This window comes from Schistosoma mansoni (assembly GCF_000237925.1).
Source record: "Schistosoma mansoni, WGS project CABG00000000 data, supercontig 0163, strain Puerto Rico, whole genome shotgun sequence".
NCBI lineage: Eukaryota > Metazoa > Platyhelminthes > Trematoda > Strigeidida > Schistosomatidae > Schistosoma > Schistosoma mansoni.
Genome location: NW_017386052.1, coordinates 192,715 through 216,117, shown reverse-complemented (window position 1 = coordinate 216,117; position 23,403 = coordinate 192,715). Strand labels below are relative to the sequence as shown.

Here is a 23,403-nt window from a genome sequence, read left to right as displayed (position 1 = left end):
TAAATTTAACTGATCCTCGAAAGTGAGCAACCTTTCACCAATGTCATCAGTGAGTTACTATCTCACAACAGGCCTGGTTGAATGCCAGCTCAGTGGTCTATCGGTTAAGGGCTTCGGCTCGAAACTGGTAGGTCCGGGGTTCGAATCCCGCGAGAGTGGGTTCGTGGATGCGCACTGCTGAGGAGTCCCATAATAGGACGAAACGGCCGTCCAGTGCTTCCAGGTTTTCCATGGTGGTCTAGCTTCAATTGACTCATGATCTCAACTCTATAAACTGATGATAACTCAAGAATCGTATGATAATAGGTCAAAGGTCAAAATAGGAAATATACATATTACATTGATCCATAAATAGTCCTCACAAGTTATCACTTATAATTCACCAAGGGATATAACATCTCCCCTTTTTGAGAAATCCGGAGTTGATATCCGGATTTTCAATTTCTCGAATTCATTTTCATTATCAATACTCCTTTCTTCCTTCAAGAATGTTGTTTAATGTAGTTAAGGCAAAAAGTGGACTATTTTAGTTGTATCTGAGTATTGGCTCGTAGTTAGGAGTTACTTCTTTTCTCACAATTTTTTTAAGCTTGAGACACCTTAGCCTTGCGAGACGGCTTTCCTTCTTTTATCCCAAGGCAACTTGTGAAAGAAAGTAGCTACAAAACTTTTAATATGCATCTGTATACCGTCGAACTATACAATCTCGTGACGGATTCTTCTAGGTTTTATTAAAAAATGTTAATTTATTGAGATTTTCCCTGACAACACTGTATAATCATTTCTCTATATCATTAACTGAAAATATGAACCATTACAACGAAGACGGAATATCTATCCAGTGTTTCCCTGTTATCACTTGATCTTAGATGATATTTCTTAAGTAAAGCTTGTTCTTCAAATGATTTATTGAATGACCTAATCATTCAACTTATACTGGTAGCTTGAATCACTGTTCGCTTAGTACCATTTCAACATTTTGGAACTTTCCTTTCCACGCTTTTCTCGCTTTCCATATTTCTCCTTCATGATCAATATAATTTATTAAATCTTAAGTAAAAGTAAACTCATACTAATCACTGCATACATTGAAAGTGTGATGTGTGCAGCTGATGTCGACAGATATAAGTAGTATGTATCGTTAATTGAAAGTGAAATGCTAGGAAGCAGAAGGCTAAAAAGATTCAACAAAAGAGAACGAGAACAAAGAATGATTTGTGTGGAAACGAAAGAACAATGAAGTCTGAGACTACTGATTGACACTTTCCAAATGAAGAGTTTACTGTATGGTTCTCAGATTCTGCTAAGATGTTCTGTAACTTTACATTCACATACATTCGATCGTCCCACTTGTGTTCTCGTTTACTACAAGAGTACCAACTTTCATATTCATAGTTTAAATGAGATCGTTACTAAAATAGAAATCTTTTTGAAAAAAGAAAAGACTCAGAATTTTTAAAGTGTTAATTGTTTCTGTTTTCCATATTTCAGGTCTTAGTTCACATGAACATCAATCTACTTATAATAACGTATCTGGGTAGAAGAATGCTTCAAAATACCATTCGAATTCGATAGAACTTCCAAAAACCCATTACATATCATAGTCTTCTTCTACTTTTTGTTTGTTTGTTGTTTCTTTGGAAAGGACGTTGTTTTGTGCCTAATTCATTTATGCTATTGACTTTTCTTTAGTTTCTATGCCAAAAAAAACACAAAAAAACCGTAATACGCTTACCTTATTTTGTGCTTTTTTTAATACAAACAAGTGAAACAAACATCTTCCCTTTTTTTCCTACCTCATATCGAAATTTGGTTTTTAATCTCTATATTAGTTTCTATTGTTTATTTTATCTATTTATTATCTTAACTCTATTATCAACGCATTTCAATTAGATAATTAACAAGTTGTTAATATCCTAATATGAAAATATTTTTTGTTGATTATTTAATATTACTTGCAAGTAGTATAATCTAAGTGAAGTAATATATATATTCAGTTTTTGCATCGATACGACTGGACTTAGTACTTTTGATATTCACAATTAATTAATCACTGGATGGTGATCGATGTCATGCATGTCAAGTCCTTCTTAGTGTTGATCGAATGCTATCGATCAAGTTGCAATGTGGCCAATAGTCTAGGTGGCTCGACACTACGTGCACTATGTTGAGATAAGATGGTGGTTGGAGGTGGTCAACAGGAAATCCTATACCAGGGTTTCGTGCTACTTGGCACTCGTCGGCAAGGTGTACCTGTAATCTTGAGGGAACTGGTGCTCCCTGACGGATTCGATCCCGTGTAACTCAGCTTCACAGTCGGAGACGTTACCACTGAGCTATTCAGGCCGTGACCGACCTCCTGTAGGACTGAGATGTAGTCACAATTGATTGATCACTGGGTGGTGATCAATATCATGCGTGTCAAGTGGTAACGTCTCTGACTGTGAAGCTGGGTGACACCTGATCGATACCGTCAGGGAGCAACAGTTTCCTCAAGATAACAGGTACACCCCTCTGACGAGTGCCAAGTAGCACGAAACCCGAGTCCAGGGTTTCCTGTTGACCACCTCCAACCACCATCTTACTTTTGATATTCTCTTTTTGCCGGAAATTACAGTCAAGTAAAATTGCTTTTGATAAAGAAATGATGATAGTGTAATTATCATGAGATGATATAACAGACACTTAATCCTTTTCTCAGCTGACGATCAATGATTGTACCTCATGTTTCGAACATGATCTATGGCATATAATTCCATTTAACCCGGGATTTTGAACATTTGTGCCTATTTTATTTCAGCACTGTGAGACTTGTTACTTAGAGGGACTTCTCGCTTAATCTTCATCAGTAGTTTGAAGACATGCATGGTATGTTAAATGTCACACTTTAAGACGTATCAATACGTTACATTCCACATCCATTTCCATGTAGATTATCGTATTTCTCTCAAAAGATGAATAAGTTACAGAGCTACTATGAACTTACGAAGCAAAGCTAGTCCATGATATTTGAGTCTGGTCTGAACTATTGTTTGACTTTGGAATATCATTAGCATCGTACATGGAAACCAAATGTTGTATTTTCCGACTTACTGCTAAATAGTTGAGGTCAGTATAGTAACCTACTTTTATGAAGAGAACACGATTGGTATAATGGAAACAATTATTATAACCAATTGTCACAGTAATTGTTTAACTGTACCTGTTTGTTTAGGTGTACCAAAAAATTACACATTCTTCCGTGGTCTGTGACCTTACACGAATTCGCATACGCTCGGTAGTTACACTTGTAAACTATGGCACGATCTCGGTGTTCTTTCGATACCACGAGATCGCCAAAGTATATATTACATTACAACCGTCAACTGCCCTCTGGTTTTAGCCTACCGAGGGATCCACATCGATAAGTGGCACGTAATCTTCCTGTAGTGGTGATCATAGTCAATCGCGACTGGACGCCAACTACATCTGATGAACCGAAATTGCGAACACGTTTCAACTTCTGGGAAACCTTCCAAAGAAGACTACCACGGTGTGTCTGTTATCCATCTATCCACTTTTGTAGCACATTTTCCTATTGATATTTTCCAATATATAATATTCTGGCAACAACTCGATATGGTGGATAACGATAAATGTGGCATTAATATAATAGACTCAGAAGTAAAAGTAATCAGTTTTCAATCTGTTTCCTTTATTCCTCACGATTCAGAAGTTTGGTTTGCGTCACTGGGACACCAATTCCAGATCTGCCGCATAACGAACCAACAGCAAAAGTGTGCTCACGCTCTGGAAAACCTACTATGGAATCCAATAGCTGCTGTTCGTGAAGTTGTCTTTAACCCAAGTGTACCTAACGTTTATGATCGTCTCAAGGATGCAATCCCTAGACATTTTACTCCCTCTAGGGAGGAACGATTGAGGACTTTATTAGCACGTCAACCCATGGGTGATGCTAAACCGAGCCATCACCTCACGCACCTGCAATCTCTTGCAAGATCAACGACAGCTGACTCTGAGATTGTTAAAGAACTGTATACAACAAGTATACAACCAACCATTACGGCTCTGCTCGAGGACAACCCACTCAGCCAGATGGCCTTCATAGCAGATAAGATACTGGCAAGAACTAGCATCCGAGACAACTATGTATTTGCCCCAACATCACGCTCGAACGTCGATATCCACACTAGTCGCCTTTCGGCTCATGGCGATAGGGATAGCTGTGTTGATACCTGTCTCAATTACCGAGACCGATCGAATATATCAGAACCCTTCGTCCCCCGAACAAGGTCACACTCCCGTAAAGATATAACTACTCTCCCTAAGCGGGCATCTTCCAAACCACGCGAAAAGGCATTTTCGGAAACGAGTTCTGGTTGGTGCTGGTTCCACCGTGCCTTCGGGGCCGGTGCCCACCGTTTCGAGCCCCCTGCCCATACAAAGCGGGAAACTTTCGAGCTGGCGAGTAAATTCAGTCGTACTCGCCAGCCCCTCACATCAGGTTGGCCATATATCTTATGTGCACGATTATCGCACTAACGCTAGGTACCTAGTAGATACAGGTACCCAAGTTTCTGTCGTACCTATTGGTCACAGTAAGGTTCAAGCTGCGATGCTTCGACTACTCTCTGCGAATGACTCGGCTATTCCTACTTATTGTTCACGACATCTGACGATCAACCCGAGCAGTCAACGACAGTTTGTGTGGGCGTTCATCATTACCGATGTTCTCACAGCCATACTCCGTATGGATTTCCTACAGCACTATCAATAGTCAGTCTATTCACGTAGGCTGCAGATGATTGATGCTTTGTCGAAAAGTAAATTCATGGGCTTTGAAGCTCATAGAAACGTGTACCGAATTTTAAGCGTATTTCATTCGTGTGACGACATACTCCACGCTTTTTTCGATAAATCCTTCCAATCAACTAAACCTCTCGAGGGGATTTTATCGGTGATCAATCGTGTGGTACACCACATAGTCACCCGTGGACCCTGGTCACGGTAAAACCTCGCCGACTGGCACCGAACTAATTAGCTTTCGCTAAACGTGAGTTCTGCAATTTACTGGCTGCTGGTATTATTCGTCCTTCTCACAGTCCCTGGGCCTCACTTCTCCACATGGTACACTAAAAGGATGGGGTTGGCTGGAGACCATGCGGAATGGAATATCGAACAAACATTTATATCACATTTCCATTTCAAACTCTCAAATTGATAGTGTCAAACTACAGTCCTTGTTATTTTTTAAACTAAAGGGTAAAGAATTAACTCGCAAATAGTTAATGTGGTTGTGAGACTAAAGTAATCGTCCAGACTGTTTTTATAAACTTTGGGGAAGGTGACGTTGTTACTGTATTCCGTAAATAGCTCCACAGTATCATAATTCTGACGACCAAACAGCTTGCAGGGAGATCTGTCCGGACTCGCTCATGTTCCATTCTAAATAAACGAATAGTATTGGCTTTAGTCGAAAATATGGAATAAGTCAATGAAAAAATTACTTTTTAAAGCAAAGAAGAATTTGCACTATTGTGAGTTACCAACATGTTCATGAATATGAGTCAAAGACTAGGTCAACTATTACTACCTGTGCGAATCATACTATAATAATAATAATACTAATAATAATATGTGCCTAATATCGCGGTGTACAGCTTTTATTGTTTTGCTTCCATTTGCGTATTTTAATGCGCTCGTGTCTCTTCTTACGGGACGATATACATGGCGAGTTAGTGTCTGATAAAATAAAATTCTTAGCTGTTAAATTGTTTTGATGTTTGTCCACAGCCAGCTCCATTTTATTAAGATGTAGAACACTCCTCATCTAGGACCGTATACTGCTGCCTTCAGAAAAGTAACAATACAACCACTTGTGAGATGGTGGAGGAGATTTGTAGCTCAGGTGGACGATTTCGATAGTTTTGTTCTCTGGGCTAGACGGTTTGGGCGTGGAGCTTTCATCGTTATTCATGGTTATCGACATCATCAGCACAATCTTCAGGTAGAAGTGAAGTGTTCGAATTTCTCCACAAGTGGTTCACAGCTCGTCCTGTACACCTCGATGTTGATTGGTTCTTGTTGACCTTGTTGACAAACACTTGTTTATCCAGCTGTCGATATCAACGCTGGCAAACTTATTTAATAGGAGGGACCTCGAAATATGGTCTGAGCCAAACATAAAGTCTTCAAACACACGAACTAATAGTGATGTAGATCCCAAACTTATACGATCTATGTCGAACGATTGAGGGCCTACTCGAGTTAGATAGAAATAGTGTGACCAACAGCTAAGGTTGAAACCACACCTCACGTCCAGCACTTAACGCAGATTAACACTTCGACGTATCAAAATACTACGGCTGCTTTTAAGACCATATAACACAGAAGACATTATGGGAATATACTAGTAAGAATGGATACAGAGAAGATAGCGAGACCACCACCGCATGGGCCAATTCATGGCATACGATTAGCTGATACGCGTTGGTTGTCCTTGACTTTGACAGCGATCGATGATCTGTTTGATATTCAGTGACTCAAATGCCGGATGATTCGGCTAGGCCTAAGTGACATTTCACTGTCCCCACAATGAGTTTAAGAAAGGGGGAATTCGATAAACATTATACATAATTATCATATCTCTCTGGTTCCTCCTTTACTAGACGATTTCTAAGCTCCGAAATTCAGCTTCTGAGTGCTAGTCACATTGTAATGTATACATAATCTCACACTCATCCTTTTCTATTTTCGACGCTCAAGCACACCGGCGGAAATGAAAGGTTTAGCAACCCGACTAACTAAACTGGCTTGCTTCATTACTTCCTTCAGGCACTATGATTACATCAATTAAACCAAGTACGCTAAACTAAAACGGTGTCACTATTGTGTCAATACATAGTTTACAGCACAACAAACCTTTCTTCAGTAACATTATTCATTGACGGTCTACTTCTAAAACAATCACGACTTTTATTAAGATTTCCGTGACTTAGGATATCATTCTAGCAGGTGATGTATGTCCGACGAAACGAAGTCTGACGTGGTGAATAAAAAATACAACCATAACGAAATTAACAGCACAGTCTAGTTTTTAGATCATAATATGACAAATTCGTTGACTACGTTATTCCGGCCTACAATAAATTAAGTTGACGTGACAACGTTGAATATATTTCCACCCAACCAAAGACATAACAGGAGAGTATAAAAAGCCATAAATGGTTTTCACACGGAATCACCAAATCATAGAGCTTACTACTGAGTGACGCGGCGTCAACTGACATATTCACGAGAAGATTTGGCACACAGAAGCTTACTAGAGAAAAAAAATCAGATGGTATCAGCTTTCTTCAATATTACACTCAGCTTAATTTGAAATAAGTTGAGACCCATGTTCAATTTTGACGCTCAACACGGAAAATAAAGGGTAAAACCACTAAAATTCCTCTGAAACTTAGGTGAGCGTAAGTGTACCAGTTTGATTTTGTACTCCCTTAGTGGAAGTTTATTTTAGCTACCAGGATAATTAATACCAAAGCCCTCTAACCGTATCACGGCAATGAAAGCAATCGATTCATAGAATTTCACCGCAACCTTTTGAAATATATTTTGGATATTATACTTTAGAATTTTCACCATCTTCAAAGTTGTGCGATACACCGCCTCATTCGAGTTTTCGTTCGTCAAACATGATAGTTAAGGAGTAGTGAGTTTGTCCTTTAGTTGTTTTCTTAACTGTGTGACATTTCTTATAATCGCACATTATTTACTCTTACAATAGTCGTGTAATTTTACCTATGACAGTTGAAGAATATCAAGTTGGTCAACTGTATTCCGTTGCTGAAACTTCCAAAGGAGAGACAGGTGGTGGTGATGGCGTGCAAATATTGGTCAACGAGCCGTTCGATCAAACAACGTATAAACCTGATCGCCCCTTATTAAAAGGAGACCCAAGATTCACTACTGGACAATACACCCACAAATATTATCATCTTGCGCAAAAGGTACCAGGGTTTCTTCGTGTTATCGCCCCTGAAAGTGCATTCGTTTTTAACGAGTATGCGTGGAATGCTTATCCTTATTGTCGAACTATTATCACAGTGAGTAATGTAATTCAAATGCTATAAAATTCACAGAATAATTATATGATGGAGAAGTTTAGTGTAACCATTGAATCTCTTCACATGGACTCCTTAATAAATGTTGAAAATGTAAGTTTACAAAGTGTGTATTCTTCAGCTTGTGTTTAGTAGATTTTCCTATCTAAAACTATATTTTATAACTTTTATCGTCCTTTAATCGACTCATATTACCCCAGTGTGTAATGAAAACTGATTCACAGTTACAATCAATCTGTCCTTTTCCCACACTTACACTTGTTTCTAGTCGTTTTTGGACCTTTTTCCCTTTCCGCTACGGATACGTACGTTTGACGACACTTGAATCTTCATTTTGATGTTCAGTCATTAGTATTAGTAACTATTATTGTGACGTGGGCTACTTAAATCCACATAAATAGTATATGGTTATGATCAGGCGTATAATGTATTTTGGTAGAAGATCGATAAGGGAAGAACAGGAACGAAGCGCGATCGGTATGAAAATGCATGAACAATGAAATCAGAGAAGATGGACTGATATTTACAGAAGAAACAACCAAGATTGAGACAGTTGATTGTTATTTTGCAAATTAACTGTTTACTGTATGGTTATCAGATTTTAGTGAGACAGTCTGTAATTTGTGCTTCGTATTTACCATAATTAACTCGATCTTAGACTTTGAAGCATCAAGTTAACGATAATAGCTTCCTGTTCTTATTCGCCAATTTTCCTCCTAATGTTAGAATCGCCGATAAAGAAACCCTTCAGGCGAGACTACTTTGTGGACTGACAGATTAAATTATGGATAGGTCTTGAATTTTGGCGCAAGATCTATCTATCCATAAATTTAAATAGCATTATAAATATCAGTTCGTCATAAAAACCGACACATTTATGTGCCTGGTCCTACCTTGTAGCTGACTGACTGAATCCAATTCTTAACTTTAAATTCTACCTCCAAATCCTAATTACTCATACTAATTCACAGCCCTCACTTGACCCTGGTAAGTAGGTGAGTTGTCTCAAGGTTACTTTAGTGTCGCTTAAAGTTCCTCCAGAATTTATGGTTTCACCGCTTTTGATTGTTTTTCTATCTTTCCATCAAGATCACTGTACTCCTTAAGCTTCTAAAAATTATCACCATCATTAGTGGGGTTTCAATTATTTATCAATAAATATAAATAAGTATATAGCTTCGGTAATAATCTCCATTGTTCACCTCTGCTAAGTTGCATGCTAGTTAGAACACTGCAAACTAACTTTCAAATCATATTCTGCTGAATTTGCTTGACTTTGTCTTGCATGTTAATGAATAGCTTTTGACACCTTACACTATTCATTGGGTGCAGATTGCAATTAGTCCGAAATGCCATGTGTGCTGAATGTTTCACTAGTATTTTAGTGTTGTAAGTGTTTCTGAGCAGCTTTGATATCCAGCTAAATTCATGTTTTATTCTAAGCCAACTTCACTGTATGGGTATTGAATTTTATTGGTTTTTGTTTGGACTGGTAAATTCAGATACCTAGTCACATTACATTGTCCGCGCTTTTAGTATTTTACTAAACTTCGTGTTGTGAATTTCTGTAAACCTGCTTCCAAACTAATTTGATCACTTCCCCTATCCTATGCGGCGTATGTACCAGTATTATGCAAAAGCCATATGGAGTTTACATGATTATTAAACTAACAGGTTTTTGTGGTGTAAAGATGTGATTATGTAAACCGGTTTTTATTGTGATCGAAGTCAAGAATATTCTGTGTGTGTAATAACACCATGGAGCCCGTATATAGTGAATTTATGTCTCTGGATGGGGAATTTAGACAAATAAACATGTCAGCGTAAACTTTAGACAAATTTCCATTAGGTCCCATTGCCTCAACTGGAAGATATCGCAAGACTATAATTTATGAACGAACCAATCAGATTTACGATAACAGATTTTGGATTTCGGCGCAAAACTCTTCATCAGTTTAGCTAAATAGCGTTTTGGCATTTTAGCTGATGTCAATTCGTGATGAAAACCCTAAATCTAATTCCTAACCCTAACCATCAATTTTAAATCATAATCCTAATTCCTCACATTAGTTTAGAATCTTTATTTACGCCTAGTATGTAGACAGACATCCTGAAGGCCATTTTAGCGTCACTCAAAGGTTGTCTATAAATTATAGTCTCATCGAAGATATTTCTTGTTTTAATATTCTTTTAAAGTAAGCTTAACGGAACTATCGGATCTTGCATTATTATTGTTGTAAACTCGTCAATCAACGCTTCAATTCATTGTGACACTAATGCTTTGAATCGTGTTATAGTCATAAGGGAGTTAGCATCATTTTTGATCAACCAAGTTAAAAATTTATCAGTACTATCTCAGGAATAACTTTTGTGATAACTTTATTACTACACTAAAGTATCGGATACATTAATTTCCATATATCTCTTCGGTTACTAGGCTCATCAGTTAAGTCCAGAAAAATGGGCGGAAGTTGAAGTGATCTACATAGATATTGGTGACATTTCTCAGGCAGGCAAAGATTATAACCCTAATGAAGATCCTACAACTTTTCGCTCTGAAAAAACTGGTCGTGGGCCCTTAAAGCCAAAATGGTGGGAGGTAATTTATCTGTGGAATATTTTTGTTACTTTGTACATATGTAGCTTTGACTGTTTAAAAGCTCAGTGTTCTACATGATCTGCTTTCTATTCCTTTTTGACCATGTTTTACCTTGATTTCGTTTATGTAATGCACAGGCTGTGATGATGTATGTTATGCACCAGTTGTTATATCAAGGTGAAATTTCCGACTATAATTTCATTCTGTAAAGACGTGAAGAGACGATGCTAAGATTATCAGTTGTCTTATTTTGTTGTAAGTCATTTAATCATGTGTCCTCCTATAACAACATTCATTGTACAACCAATTTGTGGTTGATATAACACCATTTGTTATTTTTATTTATCTACTAAGATGAAAATCTAGTGTGACTTATTAACCTAGCACACAGGTTTATGTGATCTGATTTGGGCTACGTTTGTTGTGTGAGTGCTGTTAATACCATTATTAGTACCTAAAGCTGAGTTCATATCTCCGACTTATTAGTCAGTTTTGATAGAACAATAAGGATATGTAGTTGTTCTATCGGAATTTATAAATAAGATTAATTTCTTTAAATTTAAGAATTAATGGTTAGGTACATTAATCACTAAACCACTGCGCTGTGTTATAGCTGATGGGATAGCTTTTGTGACTGTTCTGTAGGTTATCTTACAATTGATTTCACTTCATCGGTATCCATGTGATGAAAACATTTATTGAAGAAATTATGATCATGTAGTGTCTGGTCCACTTGCTATTAAGATCAAAATAGTTTAACCAGTGCGTGCTTTTTCTTTGGTGTTGTAGATCAACTTAATCGAGTTAATTCATCTAGGATAGTACAGTCGTTTGAGAGTTGTTTTATTTCAATCAGATTGATGTTGCATAAGAATCGTAAATATTTGGAATGAAATCTTACTAGCTAAGTTTATATATCTGGTATCTTTTATTTATTTATTTATTTAAACACATAAATATTGGTACAAGGAAGCACCAGATATATATGCGCCTCACAAATCTCATTCGATTTGTGTGAGGGCTGTGATACTGTCCAGGTGCCCAAACTGAAGCAGGTGGTTTTCTTAGGGGGCCACACCCGGAACCTTCGACCTAAAGGTCTGATCCACAAGGCAGTAGAGCATCGTAAGGAGATGCAGTCCCATGGTAGCCGGTGACCAATGATTGATTCATGCGCCATTTGTTCCCTCAGGATACTGGAGCCAGCCCATATGCACCATTGGTTTGGAATCAGGGATTTCCAACTCCTCTAGGTGGACTCGCCATGTCCACTAACCCAGTTAAAGCACCGGATGTTTGCTTTTCGTCCTCTCAATTTTGTAAACAACACCCGTGTTGCGAGAAGGCAGTGAGTAGGACTTCCCTGGGAGAGGCTATATACGCGTGGTTATGTAAGAGCATTTGGAGAGGGAGAGCGGACTCTCCCCACTCTCAGTCACACTAGGGCATTTGGAAGCAAATGTCCACTTATGATAATGTTTCATATGAATATATTTTTTTCTAACTATACTTTAAAAAAAAGTAAATTGAACTTTCTCAATTGTTTTATTTTTTTAAAAAAAAATTAAACTTAATTCATTTTTAAAATATAAAATAAAGTTTATCAAGTTTATTTATTATTGTATAGTTATTTATCTTTGAACTATAACAATACTAATTATTATTATTATTATCATTATTATTATTATTATTATTATTATTATTAGTAGTAGTAGTAGTAGTAGTAGTAGTAATGGTATTGTTAGTCACTATTATTATCTCAATATATTCACTCTTATTCATTCATTATGTTTTCTCTTTTTTCTCATTGTCAAGTCCTGTTATGTTTTAACCTTAACAGACCAAAATATTTAAAAAGAGATCAAGGTCATACAAATTTGTATATTTCAATATGTAATAAATTCACTTTCTTATAGATATGTATATTTCCACTCTGGGTAGATAGGATAACGGTAATCTATCTCTTTACTAAATAAACTTTTATTATAAATCAGGTAATGACGCGCTATGCTGACTAGTATTGGGGATGGTTGAAAGAAAGTTAGAGGCGGCCAAACCAAAACGTGGCATCAGTGCTTGAAGTCACTAACTTCTAGTCTGAGGCATGTTGGTAGGTGCAGACTACTTGGTTGGGGTCCGCGTGATCATCGTAACCAATAGTTAGAGACTAGGTGATATGGCCGGTAATCGATCACAATAGCGTAGGTGTATACACTCTTTATCTTCCCTTAAACCGTGAGATTAAAATTGCTTCATAACTTTCTTCCTATACTATATCATTATATACAACCTATCTTTTATATAGCACCACCACTAAATTAACTACTTCTATGAATCCGGTATTCATCTTGTTGTGCTAACGAGGTATGGCAACTTAGACCGATGCATAAATGTGCCCGGTCCTACGTTGTAGCTGACTGACTGAGGTAACGTGAGATATTTTACTGTTTAAAGCTGGTATTCGTATGTTTAAATCAATTAGTTATAGCTCTACTTTAAGATGATAACCTGTTTGTCTTTACACATATGTATAACTTTTTTTTGAGCTGTATTACGATAGAATAACTGATTTGTTTCACACTTTGCTTAGACTTCTAGAATGCACAGTTTAACGCAAATCAAATAACAGATAGTCTTGACTAGGATGTTAGAAAGCTATTTTATCGATATATGTTATATCTTCTCTATCTTCATCATTTCATTTATTTGTGAAGTGATGAAGAGGTGAACAGTATATGACATGGTGTCGTGGTATGAAAGAAAGCTGCAAAAGGCTAGCTTCTGTTGGTCCTTCACGACTCCCTGACTGGGGTCCGCGAGATGGTGCAACACAGTGGCTAGAGACATCAGATATAGCTCAGAATAGAAGCCAGTGGCGATCCTGCTGTAACCTTCTTTTACTTTCTTCATAAAGAGTGGTCATAACTTCCTTAACTGAGAGGGTTCTTCTGGTTGTACATTCCAGTTCCCCCCATCATTACTCTTCTCTTTTTTCATTCTATTTTTTCTTTTATATATATATATATATATATATATATATATATATATATGCATCTTACTCCTTTCTCTTCCCATTCTCATTGTTTTGTGTGGTGCATATATATCTGGTGCCTCTTTGTACCAATATGTATCTGTTTAAATAAATAAATAAATTCTCGATCTTCTCTCGAGTTCCTTATCTAGTGTTGAATGTTGACGTAACTCGTTTTCAAGCGACCAAACTAAGATTTAACACTAGTCCGTAAAATCACTGATTGTCTGATTTAGCTATGAGTCTGAGATCCATGTGATGACCACGATCATTGGTTGGAGACTTCAGATGAGATAAATCAGAATGGGTCACAGTGACGCAGATCCTTTCCCTTCTTATTTTCTCCTAAGTCGTAGGCCTCAGCATTATTTTGTACTTCCTATTAATCTCTTCATCTTAAAGTATATTCTAACACGTTTGATCTTTCTCACTATCACTGATATTATTATTGAACTATCAACTACCAATATGGTATGAAAACTTGTGTTAAATTTTAGACAATCACAAATATGGCTGCTCGTAAGCTTTTTAAGTAATGCTTAAACAAGCCATCCTTAAAGTGTTAATATTCAATGGTAGTATGCCAAAAAATGATGGTATATATAAAAGTGCAAGTTCACTCTGCTTGTAAAAGCTCTTCTCTCTGAGTTGAATATGTTGAACCACTCTGTTTATTCGATCATTGATATCTTCGAAGGATTACTGATATTCATAGGCAACACGATGTCAGGGGTTTTGTGCTCAAATATAGTGACAGTCACTGTCACCATCTTTAAAGGCATGTTTTATGAATGTCATTCGAGCGACTTCTATATCTTTCATTTTATCGCCGACTCTGATACTGGTTGAAAAAGGGAAATGTTTAGTTTGCAACATAGACCCGTGCTATAAAACAAAGTTGTTTAAAGCCGGCATTTCTCGGTTTCCATTTGGTGTCAAAAAGATAGCACAACTTAGTACTTTAATGCGTTATTAGACATGGCATAAAACAGAAACCAATGGTCATCCTGCCGTACTTTTCTTTGACTTTATTTTAAAAGTGAGAAAAAAGAAATGTTTCCGGTTGTATTTTTCATACCTGAACTGCTTATTCACTACTTTCGTTCACTCATTTTTATCAATTTATTGTTTTTTATCCTCAACTTTTGTTTATGATTCCGCGGTCTCACTTTCTTTTGTGTCACATATTTGTTCTGGCTCTCCTTTGGTACCAATATCTATGTATTTTAATAAGACAAATAGTTGGCTAACGGTGTCAAAAGTGAATGAAATTACACATTAAGGATATGGTTTTTCTAGATAAGGCTTAAAACTATTCTTCATTTATTACTGAAAGCTTAAACATCATCAATTATCATATTACTACGTGATATTGGGATTGTCATGTACTAACTAATAATGACTAAACTGGGAACGTTTTTGTACATGAATAATAAAGTGGGATCATGTGATCTTTTCTTTCCCAAATAATCTTTAACAACTATAATGTTCTATTGAGTTACTTAAATTCCTAATGTTTTAATTAATTTAGTTATCAAATAATATTTTGGATAAAGTATACAGTGCTATCGAATTTCTGGCTGGCGAGAAACTATGAAGCTAACCATTTTATCGTAAAACATTAGTTTGCTGAAATAGAAACTAGTCGGTTAGCAATCTTCGTCCGTTATATATATATGTTTTTCATTTAATGACCTGTTAAATTCTGTCTAGATTCATCCATTCTACTTTTCATTTACAGAATGGTTACAAAGGACCTATTATGTGTGCATACAAACTTGTTTCATGTGAATTCAAAGTGTGGGGAATGCAAGGACGTATAGAAAAAATGATTCAACGGGTATGTTGTATCTGTTGTTTGCCTATAATTTTAATAGTTGAAAGCATGAGTCAATTGAAGCTAGACCACCGAGGAAAACCTGGAATTAATATAATCGTATGCTCACTAGTGACTTCGGGAAGTACATCCAGGAGCTCTAGTGAGAAGCAGTGACAAGTGGAGTGCAAACCACGTCTGTCGTGAGATAGGAACTCACTGATGACAATTGGTGAATGGTTGCTCAACTTCGTGGATCAGTTGAAGTTAGACATTAACACCGTTGGATGCCAGCTCAGTGGTCTATCGGTTAAGGGCTTCGGCTCGAGACTGGTAGGTCCTGGGTTCGAATCTGGCGAGAGCGGGTTCGTGGATGCGCACTGCTGAGGAGTCCCATAATAGGACGAAACGGCCGTCCAGTGTTTCCAGGTTTTCCTCGGTGGTCTAGCTTCAATTGACTCATGCTTTCAACTATGAAACATACCAAATCTCCACAAAACCCCTTCTAATAATTAATATAATTTTAATATTTCCCTATATCTAAATTTAACTTATCGACACTATAGTGTTATGGAGTGATATACATATCGGTACAACAACATATGAACTTTCTTCATTCCTATATGTTAATATTCGATCACTTGATTTAAGACAGAGTCATTTAAAACTGTCTTACTATTTTACTGTCAAGTATTCCTAGGCCCCTATACTTAACTTCTATGAAAATAGAATAGTTAAAATATAGAGTTTATATAGGATTTACACGGAAATCGCCTAGCATCACGACGACCTGTCCATACTGTTTGATTGAAAATAGATTGATAAACGCATTCCGGTTTAAGCCCGATCTGAGCATTTAATAGTCAGGAGCCAGTCGTGATAACAGAAATAAATTGTAGTTTAATGTAACTGATTTAACAAGCATAGGATTCAAATCATAGTTGTTCAGTTGGTCCACCTAGTGGTGTTGGAAAACTCTGGTTTCAAATCGATGGTGAACATAAGCTCCAGGATTCTGAAGGGACAAATGACGATGAACCTCTTGTTGGTCACCAGCTACCATAGGACTGCATCTCCTGATTTTCCTCCACTGCCTTGTGGATTAGACTTTTAGGTCAAAAGATGCGGTAGTGGCCCCCTAAGAAAATCACCTGCTTCGGTTTGGGTGCTTGGGCAGTATTCCATCTCTCAGACAAATCGAATGACCAATTGTGGCGCATATATATTTGGTGCATCCTTGTACCAGTGTTTGTGTGTTTAAAGAAATATAAATATGTAAATCAGTTGATCTAACCAATATGATTTTGATGAGTATTAATGTTTTACAGTTTAGGCTGCATTCATTAGCGCTTGTGAACTCAGCATCTATCACCCCTTAAAATTTAGTTTTCCTTTCACTTGTTGTCTTCTGTCCAAGTGCTTGTTATTTAACACTCGAACACTTAGGAAAAACTCACATTATTTAACAATTTTTTATGTACGTATATTTCTTGTCAAAAATCTTTCGTTAAAGTGTATGATATCAAAAAGTCTAGACATTACCGTAATGTTGATGGTATATTAGTATAGAAAACACAAGTTTCAACCAATTGGTTACATGTTTGAACCCTTTTCCATCTACTTTTGCCTTATTATGTAGTGAGTTTTATCGATTGAGACATGTATTATGTATACCCTAGTAGGTACAGTCTAACTGATCGGTGTCCTCATAGTTATCGTAACCAATAATTGGCGATGTCAGATGATATGGCTTAGAATTATTCACAATGTCACCGACGTATTCACTCCTTTAAATCTTAATTTTAACATTATCTATTACTTTTTATTTTACCAATCCACTCTTTCCTCCTAAATCATCATACTGTTTAAGCCTAGTTGTTTCTGGTCCTGCTGATACTGTTATTACTTGTACTACTCTGTCATTTTTTAAAATAAATTCATCTCGTTGTGCTCATATAGTGTGTTAACGTGGACCAAAGCATATATATGTACCCCCATTCTACTTTGCTTCTGACTGACCAAAAAGCAGTCAGGTAATATCACTTAACCTATACATACCTACCTAAATAATATTGTTATCTAGTTTTATATATCACTGTACTATTTTTCCCCACTGAAAACAGCAAATGAAGTATATTCTGTAATTTACCCATGTGTTAGGTCGGCTTACAATAAACTCTATCAGAGCCTCCAGAGAGGCTCATAAAGAGCCCAACCAATCAGCGATTAGTTAGAAGCTATGCTACTAAAATAATGAGGTCCTGATTGGCTGTTAAACATACTGCTACTATGGAATCTCAAGGTCTTTTAATTACTATAAAACCCCTGTTTTTTCTATACATAAATGGACCTCAGATTTATGATTCATAATTCGCCAGGGGATATAACACCATGTTAGATTTGTATTTATTTAAACACATAAATATAGGTACAAAGGGGTACCAGATACATATGCGCCACACAAATCTCATTTCATTTGTGTAAGGGCTGTGATACTGCCCAGGTGCTCGAACCGAAACAGGTGGTTTTCTTAGGGAGCTACACCCCGAGCCTTTGACCTAAGGATCTGATCCATAAGGAAATGGAACATTGTAAGGAGATGCAGTCCCATGGTAGTCGGTGACCAACGATTGATTCATACGCCATTCGTTCCCTCAGGATACTAGAGTCGATGAACCAGGGTTTTCCAACACCCCTAGGTGGACTTGCTGTGTCCACGTACCGGGTTAAAGCGCCGGACATTCGCATTTCGTCCTCTCAATTTTGTAAACAACACCCATGGTGCGAGAAGGCAGTGAATAGGACTTCCGTGGCAGAGGCTATATATTCGCGTGGCCATGTGAGAGCATTTGGAGAGGGAGAGCGGACTCTCCCCACTCTCGACCATACCAGGGCATTTGGGGGTGTTAGATTTGTGAATTTCCATGTATATGTAATGATAGAGATTTATATGAAACCTATAAAAATACTTAATTAGCTAAAAGTGAATAATTAGTAAAGTGTCATTTCAATGGATCAATAAAATTTGCCAAGGTAAACACTATTTTTTTAGGATAAGCAAAAGTGTAAAGATGGGTCATGATAACAGCATTAATAACTCTGTTTTAGTTGAAATTCACATGTTTGTAACATATGCTACACTTTTGAACGATCTATTTCTAATGGTCACTTGATATGTATGTATATATAAATTGATTCAATGATAAACTACATATGGACATAATTGGTCACTTTTACTTCACTTAAGTTGTAATATATGATGAAGTTTTTAAAGAAAGTGTGCTAATCATGTGTGAGTTTTCAACTGTACGTGTTCTGCCTACTTTTAGTTCATAAGTCAGTTCATTGTAATTATATTGAATGACTTATAGAGAATACTGTGACTAAACGGCAATCAGCCGTAATCAGATAATCTCCAGTGTTTATATATGTAAAAAATATATATATCCTGATTTACATAGGTGAGAGTCAATTAATCAAGAAAATGGTAGGTTTTTGGCATTCTTTAACGACTATTACTCAGCACTTTTATTATAATAACAGTTAATTAGTATCCTTTTATGAATTAACGTTGTATTACAATAACATAACTGTCAGTTCACACTTACAGATTAAGTATGAACACAGACAAATAGGAAAGTATTGAAATTGTATACATCATGCATATGGGGATTAAGAATCGATTTTGAGCTGGACATCCACGATGCTTATTGTTGAAGAGTTCCATAATGGGACGAAACGGCCGTCCAGTGCTTCCAGGTTTTCCATGGTGGTCTAACTTCAATTGATTCATAATCTGAACTATTAAAATTACTATAATATCCACAAAACCCCTTCAGAGTTTAACTATTACTTCGATGTTCTGAAACTTTCCCTTACATGCTTTATATATTTACCTGAAACAAAAAGTTTTTTATAACCCTATTAACTCTATTGGAATCTTCACTACATCATGATACATAGATATATCTCAAATTATTCTCCTATCTATAAGTATGTCAATATCTGTAATAACATCGATTTTAAATATGATAGATTGTAAACAGCTAATGAGAACAAGAGGTAACTTAATGGTAAATCATAAATGCTCCGATATTGTAAATATTTTGTTTAACTAAATCTTTCATAGTGGTCAAGACATCAGTAAACAATAATAACCGACATTTCTTCAGTTATTGGCAGATCGATTTACTTTACAGATCTGTTTCTAACTTCTGATTAACACTATAAATTCAAGATATTTTTGTAAGACTTAAGAAATTTTTTCCCAGTATGTTTTTTTTTCCTAACCCTACTGACATTCTCAATGATGTACTTGTAAGTGATTAATTTCGATGATCCTAAAAGAGATGATGATGATGATGATTTTGACAGCATTACTAAAGTATCAGATTAAAGCAAGCTTTCGTCAGAATATCCCTATCTTGAGTAATAAATATTTACAAAGTTTTCAAGTGAGACTTTTAGTTAACTAGGTGTATGCACGAAACGAACTAATCACAGCACCAATTATCACAGGTATTAATATTTCATTTTAACTGTGATCTAGAAAAAAAATACAAAGACAACATTTATTTTAAAAAAGAAAATATATATTGTATTTATCTATGACATTGCTTAGTAACACTAAATAGGGTTCAGATCAAGAAAAAAAAAAGTTTAATAAATTAGTATCAGAAGGGGTTTTTTGTGGAGATTTAGTATTTTCATAGTTGATAGCGTAAGTCAATTGAAACTAGACCACCATGGAAAACCTGGAAGCACTGGACGGTCGTTTCATCCAGACTGGTAGGTCCTTGGTTCAAATCTCGCGAGGTGAGGTCGTGGATACGCACTGCTGAGTATAGTCCCACAGTAGGATGAAACGGCCATCCAGTGCTTCCAGGCTTTCCATTTTGGTCTAGCTTCAATTGACTCACACTTTCAACTATGATAATAAATTAGTGTTATACAGTGTTTAAAGTTTCACTCTGTCATCATACTTAAATGACAGTCAATTGGTTAGAATATAGAATTATCGCTTTAAGGCACTTTCAGCACAAGTCATTTAATGTTTGTTAACTCTATAAGTTCTAACTATTAATTCGATGTTTTGAAACTTTACTTATTTACCTAAAATAAACGGTGTTTTATAACCCTTATTAACTGGATTAGAATCTTCGCTAAATCATGATACATAGATATATCACAAATCATTCTCCTATTTATAAATATGTCAATATCTGTAATAACATCAACTTTAAATATGATAGATTGTAAACAGCTGATGAGAAACTAGTCAAATAACATAGATTCATATCATTCTGCACCAGTTTTTGTTTTTCGGTTCTCTCTTCAAAACAAATATATCTGTCATTCGCCCCCAAATGCCCTGGTGCGGCCGAGAGTGGGGAGAGTCCGCTCTCCCTCTCGAAATGCTCTCACATGGCCAGCGAATATATAGCCTCTGCCAGAAAAATCCTACTCACTGCCTTCTCGTGGCGGGGGTGTTGTTTACGAAATTGAGAGGACGAAAAGCGAATGTCCGACGCTTTAACCGGGTTGGTGGACTAGGTGAGTCCACCTAGGGGTGTTGGAAAACCCTGATTCCAAACCAATGGTGCACATGGGCTGTCTCCAGTATCCTGAGGGAACAAATGGCGTACGAATCAATCGTTGATCACCGGCTACCATGGGACTGCATCTCCTCACGATTCTCCACTGTCTTGTGGATCAGATCTTTCGGTCAAAGGCTCCGGGTGTGACCCCCTAAGAAAACCACCTGTTTCAGTTCGGGCACCTGGGCAGTATCACAGCCCTCAAGCAAATCGAATGAGATTTGTGTGGCGCATATATATCTGGTGCTTCCTTGTACCAATATTTATGTGTTTAAATAAATAATAATAAATAATGTTCTTGTTTACTTGACTAAACATATTTTTATTGTTTTTTGTCGTTAGAATTATTCTATATGTTACAATGTATAAAATAATTCAACTATAAATAACTTCCTTAGTAATTGTTGAGTTTATTTATAACATTTTCAATATTCAATTAATCAGAGTTAAAGTGGTAATGTTGTTTTTATTTTGTAATTATAGTAGTTAACTGGGTCACATGTTCAAATTTTGTATTGCTTATTTCAATTGTAACATTTCGTTATAAATAGTATTAAGTGATCTTTAAAAAAAATATCTGGATCAAATCTGAATATTTTGATCAGGAATCAGACATATTAACTATGAAAACAATGTTACTAGTTAGTCTAGTTTCACTTCACTTCTACCTGAAGTTTGTGCTGATGATGTCGTTCAGAAGGACAATGAAAGCTCCACGACCAAATCATCCAGCTCAGAGAATAAACCTATATCTAAAGTTACTAGTTATTACTAAATACAAGGAAAGAAGATAAATACTGTTTAGTCAGATATGCACTATTTAATGTATAATAGGTTATTTTTATTCCTATAGTGGTAAGTTTACAATGTATAGTCCATTCACTTGATCTATAGTATTTAATTTAGCTTGGGCTATATGTGATATATGATTTCCATACACTTTACCATTCCTTATATGATGCAATAACAGTTGAACTTTGTAATCAGGCTAGCGTAACTGTTGGCGTGATTATATATTCACACTTAAATCAGCATGTATCGTTCCATCATTGTTTGGTTGAAGTATGTACATGTGTTAAAAATATCTGAACAACGTCAATTAACTAATTAATTCCAAGTACATATGTAATCAGGTTGACAAAAGTGTAATAATGATCAGTTGATTATCGTATTCCCTCGAATGCCGACGGGGTAGAGTCCTCTATCCCTCTCGAAATCCTTCAATATGACCACACGTATATACTCAATATCATGGAGTCTTACTCGCTGCCACTTTGCAGCAACGGTGTTGCTTACGAAATTAAAAGGACGGAAAACAAATATCTTGAGCTTAAACCTGGTTAGTTCGTTGGTACGCAGCATTCATCATACGCAGTTGGAAAACGTTGATTCCAAATCAATGATGCACATATGGGCTCCATAATCCTTACGGGATAAATGGCGTATCAACGTATTATTGGTCATCGGCAACCATGGAACCACATCTTCCAACATTGTTCCACTACTTTATGGATGAGATCTTTGAGTTAAAGACTTAGGAATTAACCCTCTAAGAAAACCATTTTCTTCGGTTTGGGTAGCCATATACATACAAATTCAATGATTTATGTGGCGTATATATATTTTTGGTGTCCTTATATGCCAATGTTTGTGTGTTTAAATTAATAAATTAAATAAACAGTTAATGTCAAATATTACTGCCTATTATCTTTGTCATGATTAGTAGAATGACTGACAAGACTAGTGACAAGTTGTATACAATCTTATTATCGATTTAAAGTCTTACTAATTAGAAAGTGGAGTATTTTAGAATTTAAGCTAGTGATTAATATGAATTGATTCCCAGCTTTGGGATAGGTTTTAACGGAAGTTCAAATCGACAAGTCTGTGATATTAAGTCGTATGTCTCCTTTCTATCATCTTGACAACTCTTCATCTTACCAAGTTTGTATTGATCTTTTTTTCCTAAAAAAATAATAGCAAGAACGACGCCTGTTTGCCAACTTTCATCGCCAAGTATTCTGTTGGATGGATAAATGGCACGGTTGGACAATGGAAGATGTAAGATTACATGAAGAACAAACTAAAAAGGAATTAGAAGAAGTACGTTTTTAATTATTTTTTTACAGTCCTTATAATTTGAAACATGTTGATTTATTTTAATGCTAACTAAGGTGATAAACGCTTTATTCTACCAGTCTTAGGATAAATCAGTCTCATTCTTCTTAAAATACCTC

At 36.2% G+C, this 23,403-nt stretch overlaps 2 protein-coding genes across 2 annotated transcripts in view; both read left to right on the top strand.

The window, feature by feature from the left end:
- Window positions 1-2,008, top strand: part of Smp_138040 (hypothetical protein) — a 47,163-nt gene extending 45,155 nt beyond the window's left edge. The window contains exon 20 of the mRNA XM_018797709.1: window positions 1,492-2,008. Within this exon, the coding sequence (XP_018646763.1) occupies window positions 1,492-1,541 (50 nt within the window). The 3' untranslated portion in view covers window positions 1,542-2,008. The remainder of the gene's footprint in view (window positions 1-1,491) is intronic.
- A 5,658-nt stretch (window positions 2,009-7,666) lies between these two features.
- On the top strand, window positions 7,667-23,202 carry Smp_029310 (phosphatidylinositol transfer protein; the record flags this gene model as incomplete). The annotated part of the gene is made up of 6 exons (XM_018797697.1): window positions 7,667-7,708; window positions 7,787-8,105; window positions 8,142-8,216; window positions 10,561-10,722; window positions 15,495-15,594; window positions 23,147-23,202. Exons 1-6 carry the CDS (start codon window positions 7,695-7,697, stop codon window positions 23,200-23,202), a joined length of 726 nt encoding a protein of 241 aa, XP_018646762.1. The 5' UTR covers window positions 7,667-7,694.
- Window positions 23,203-23,403: the final 201 nt, after the last annotated feature.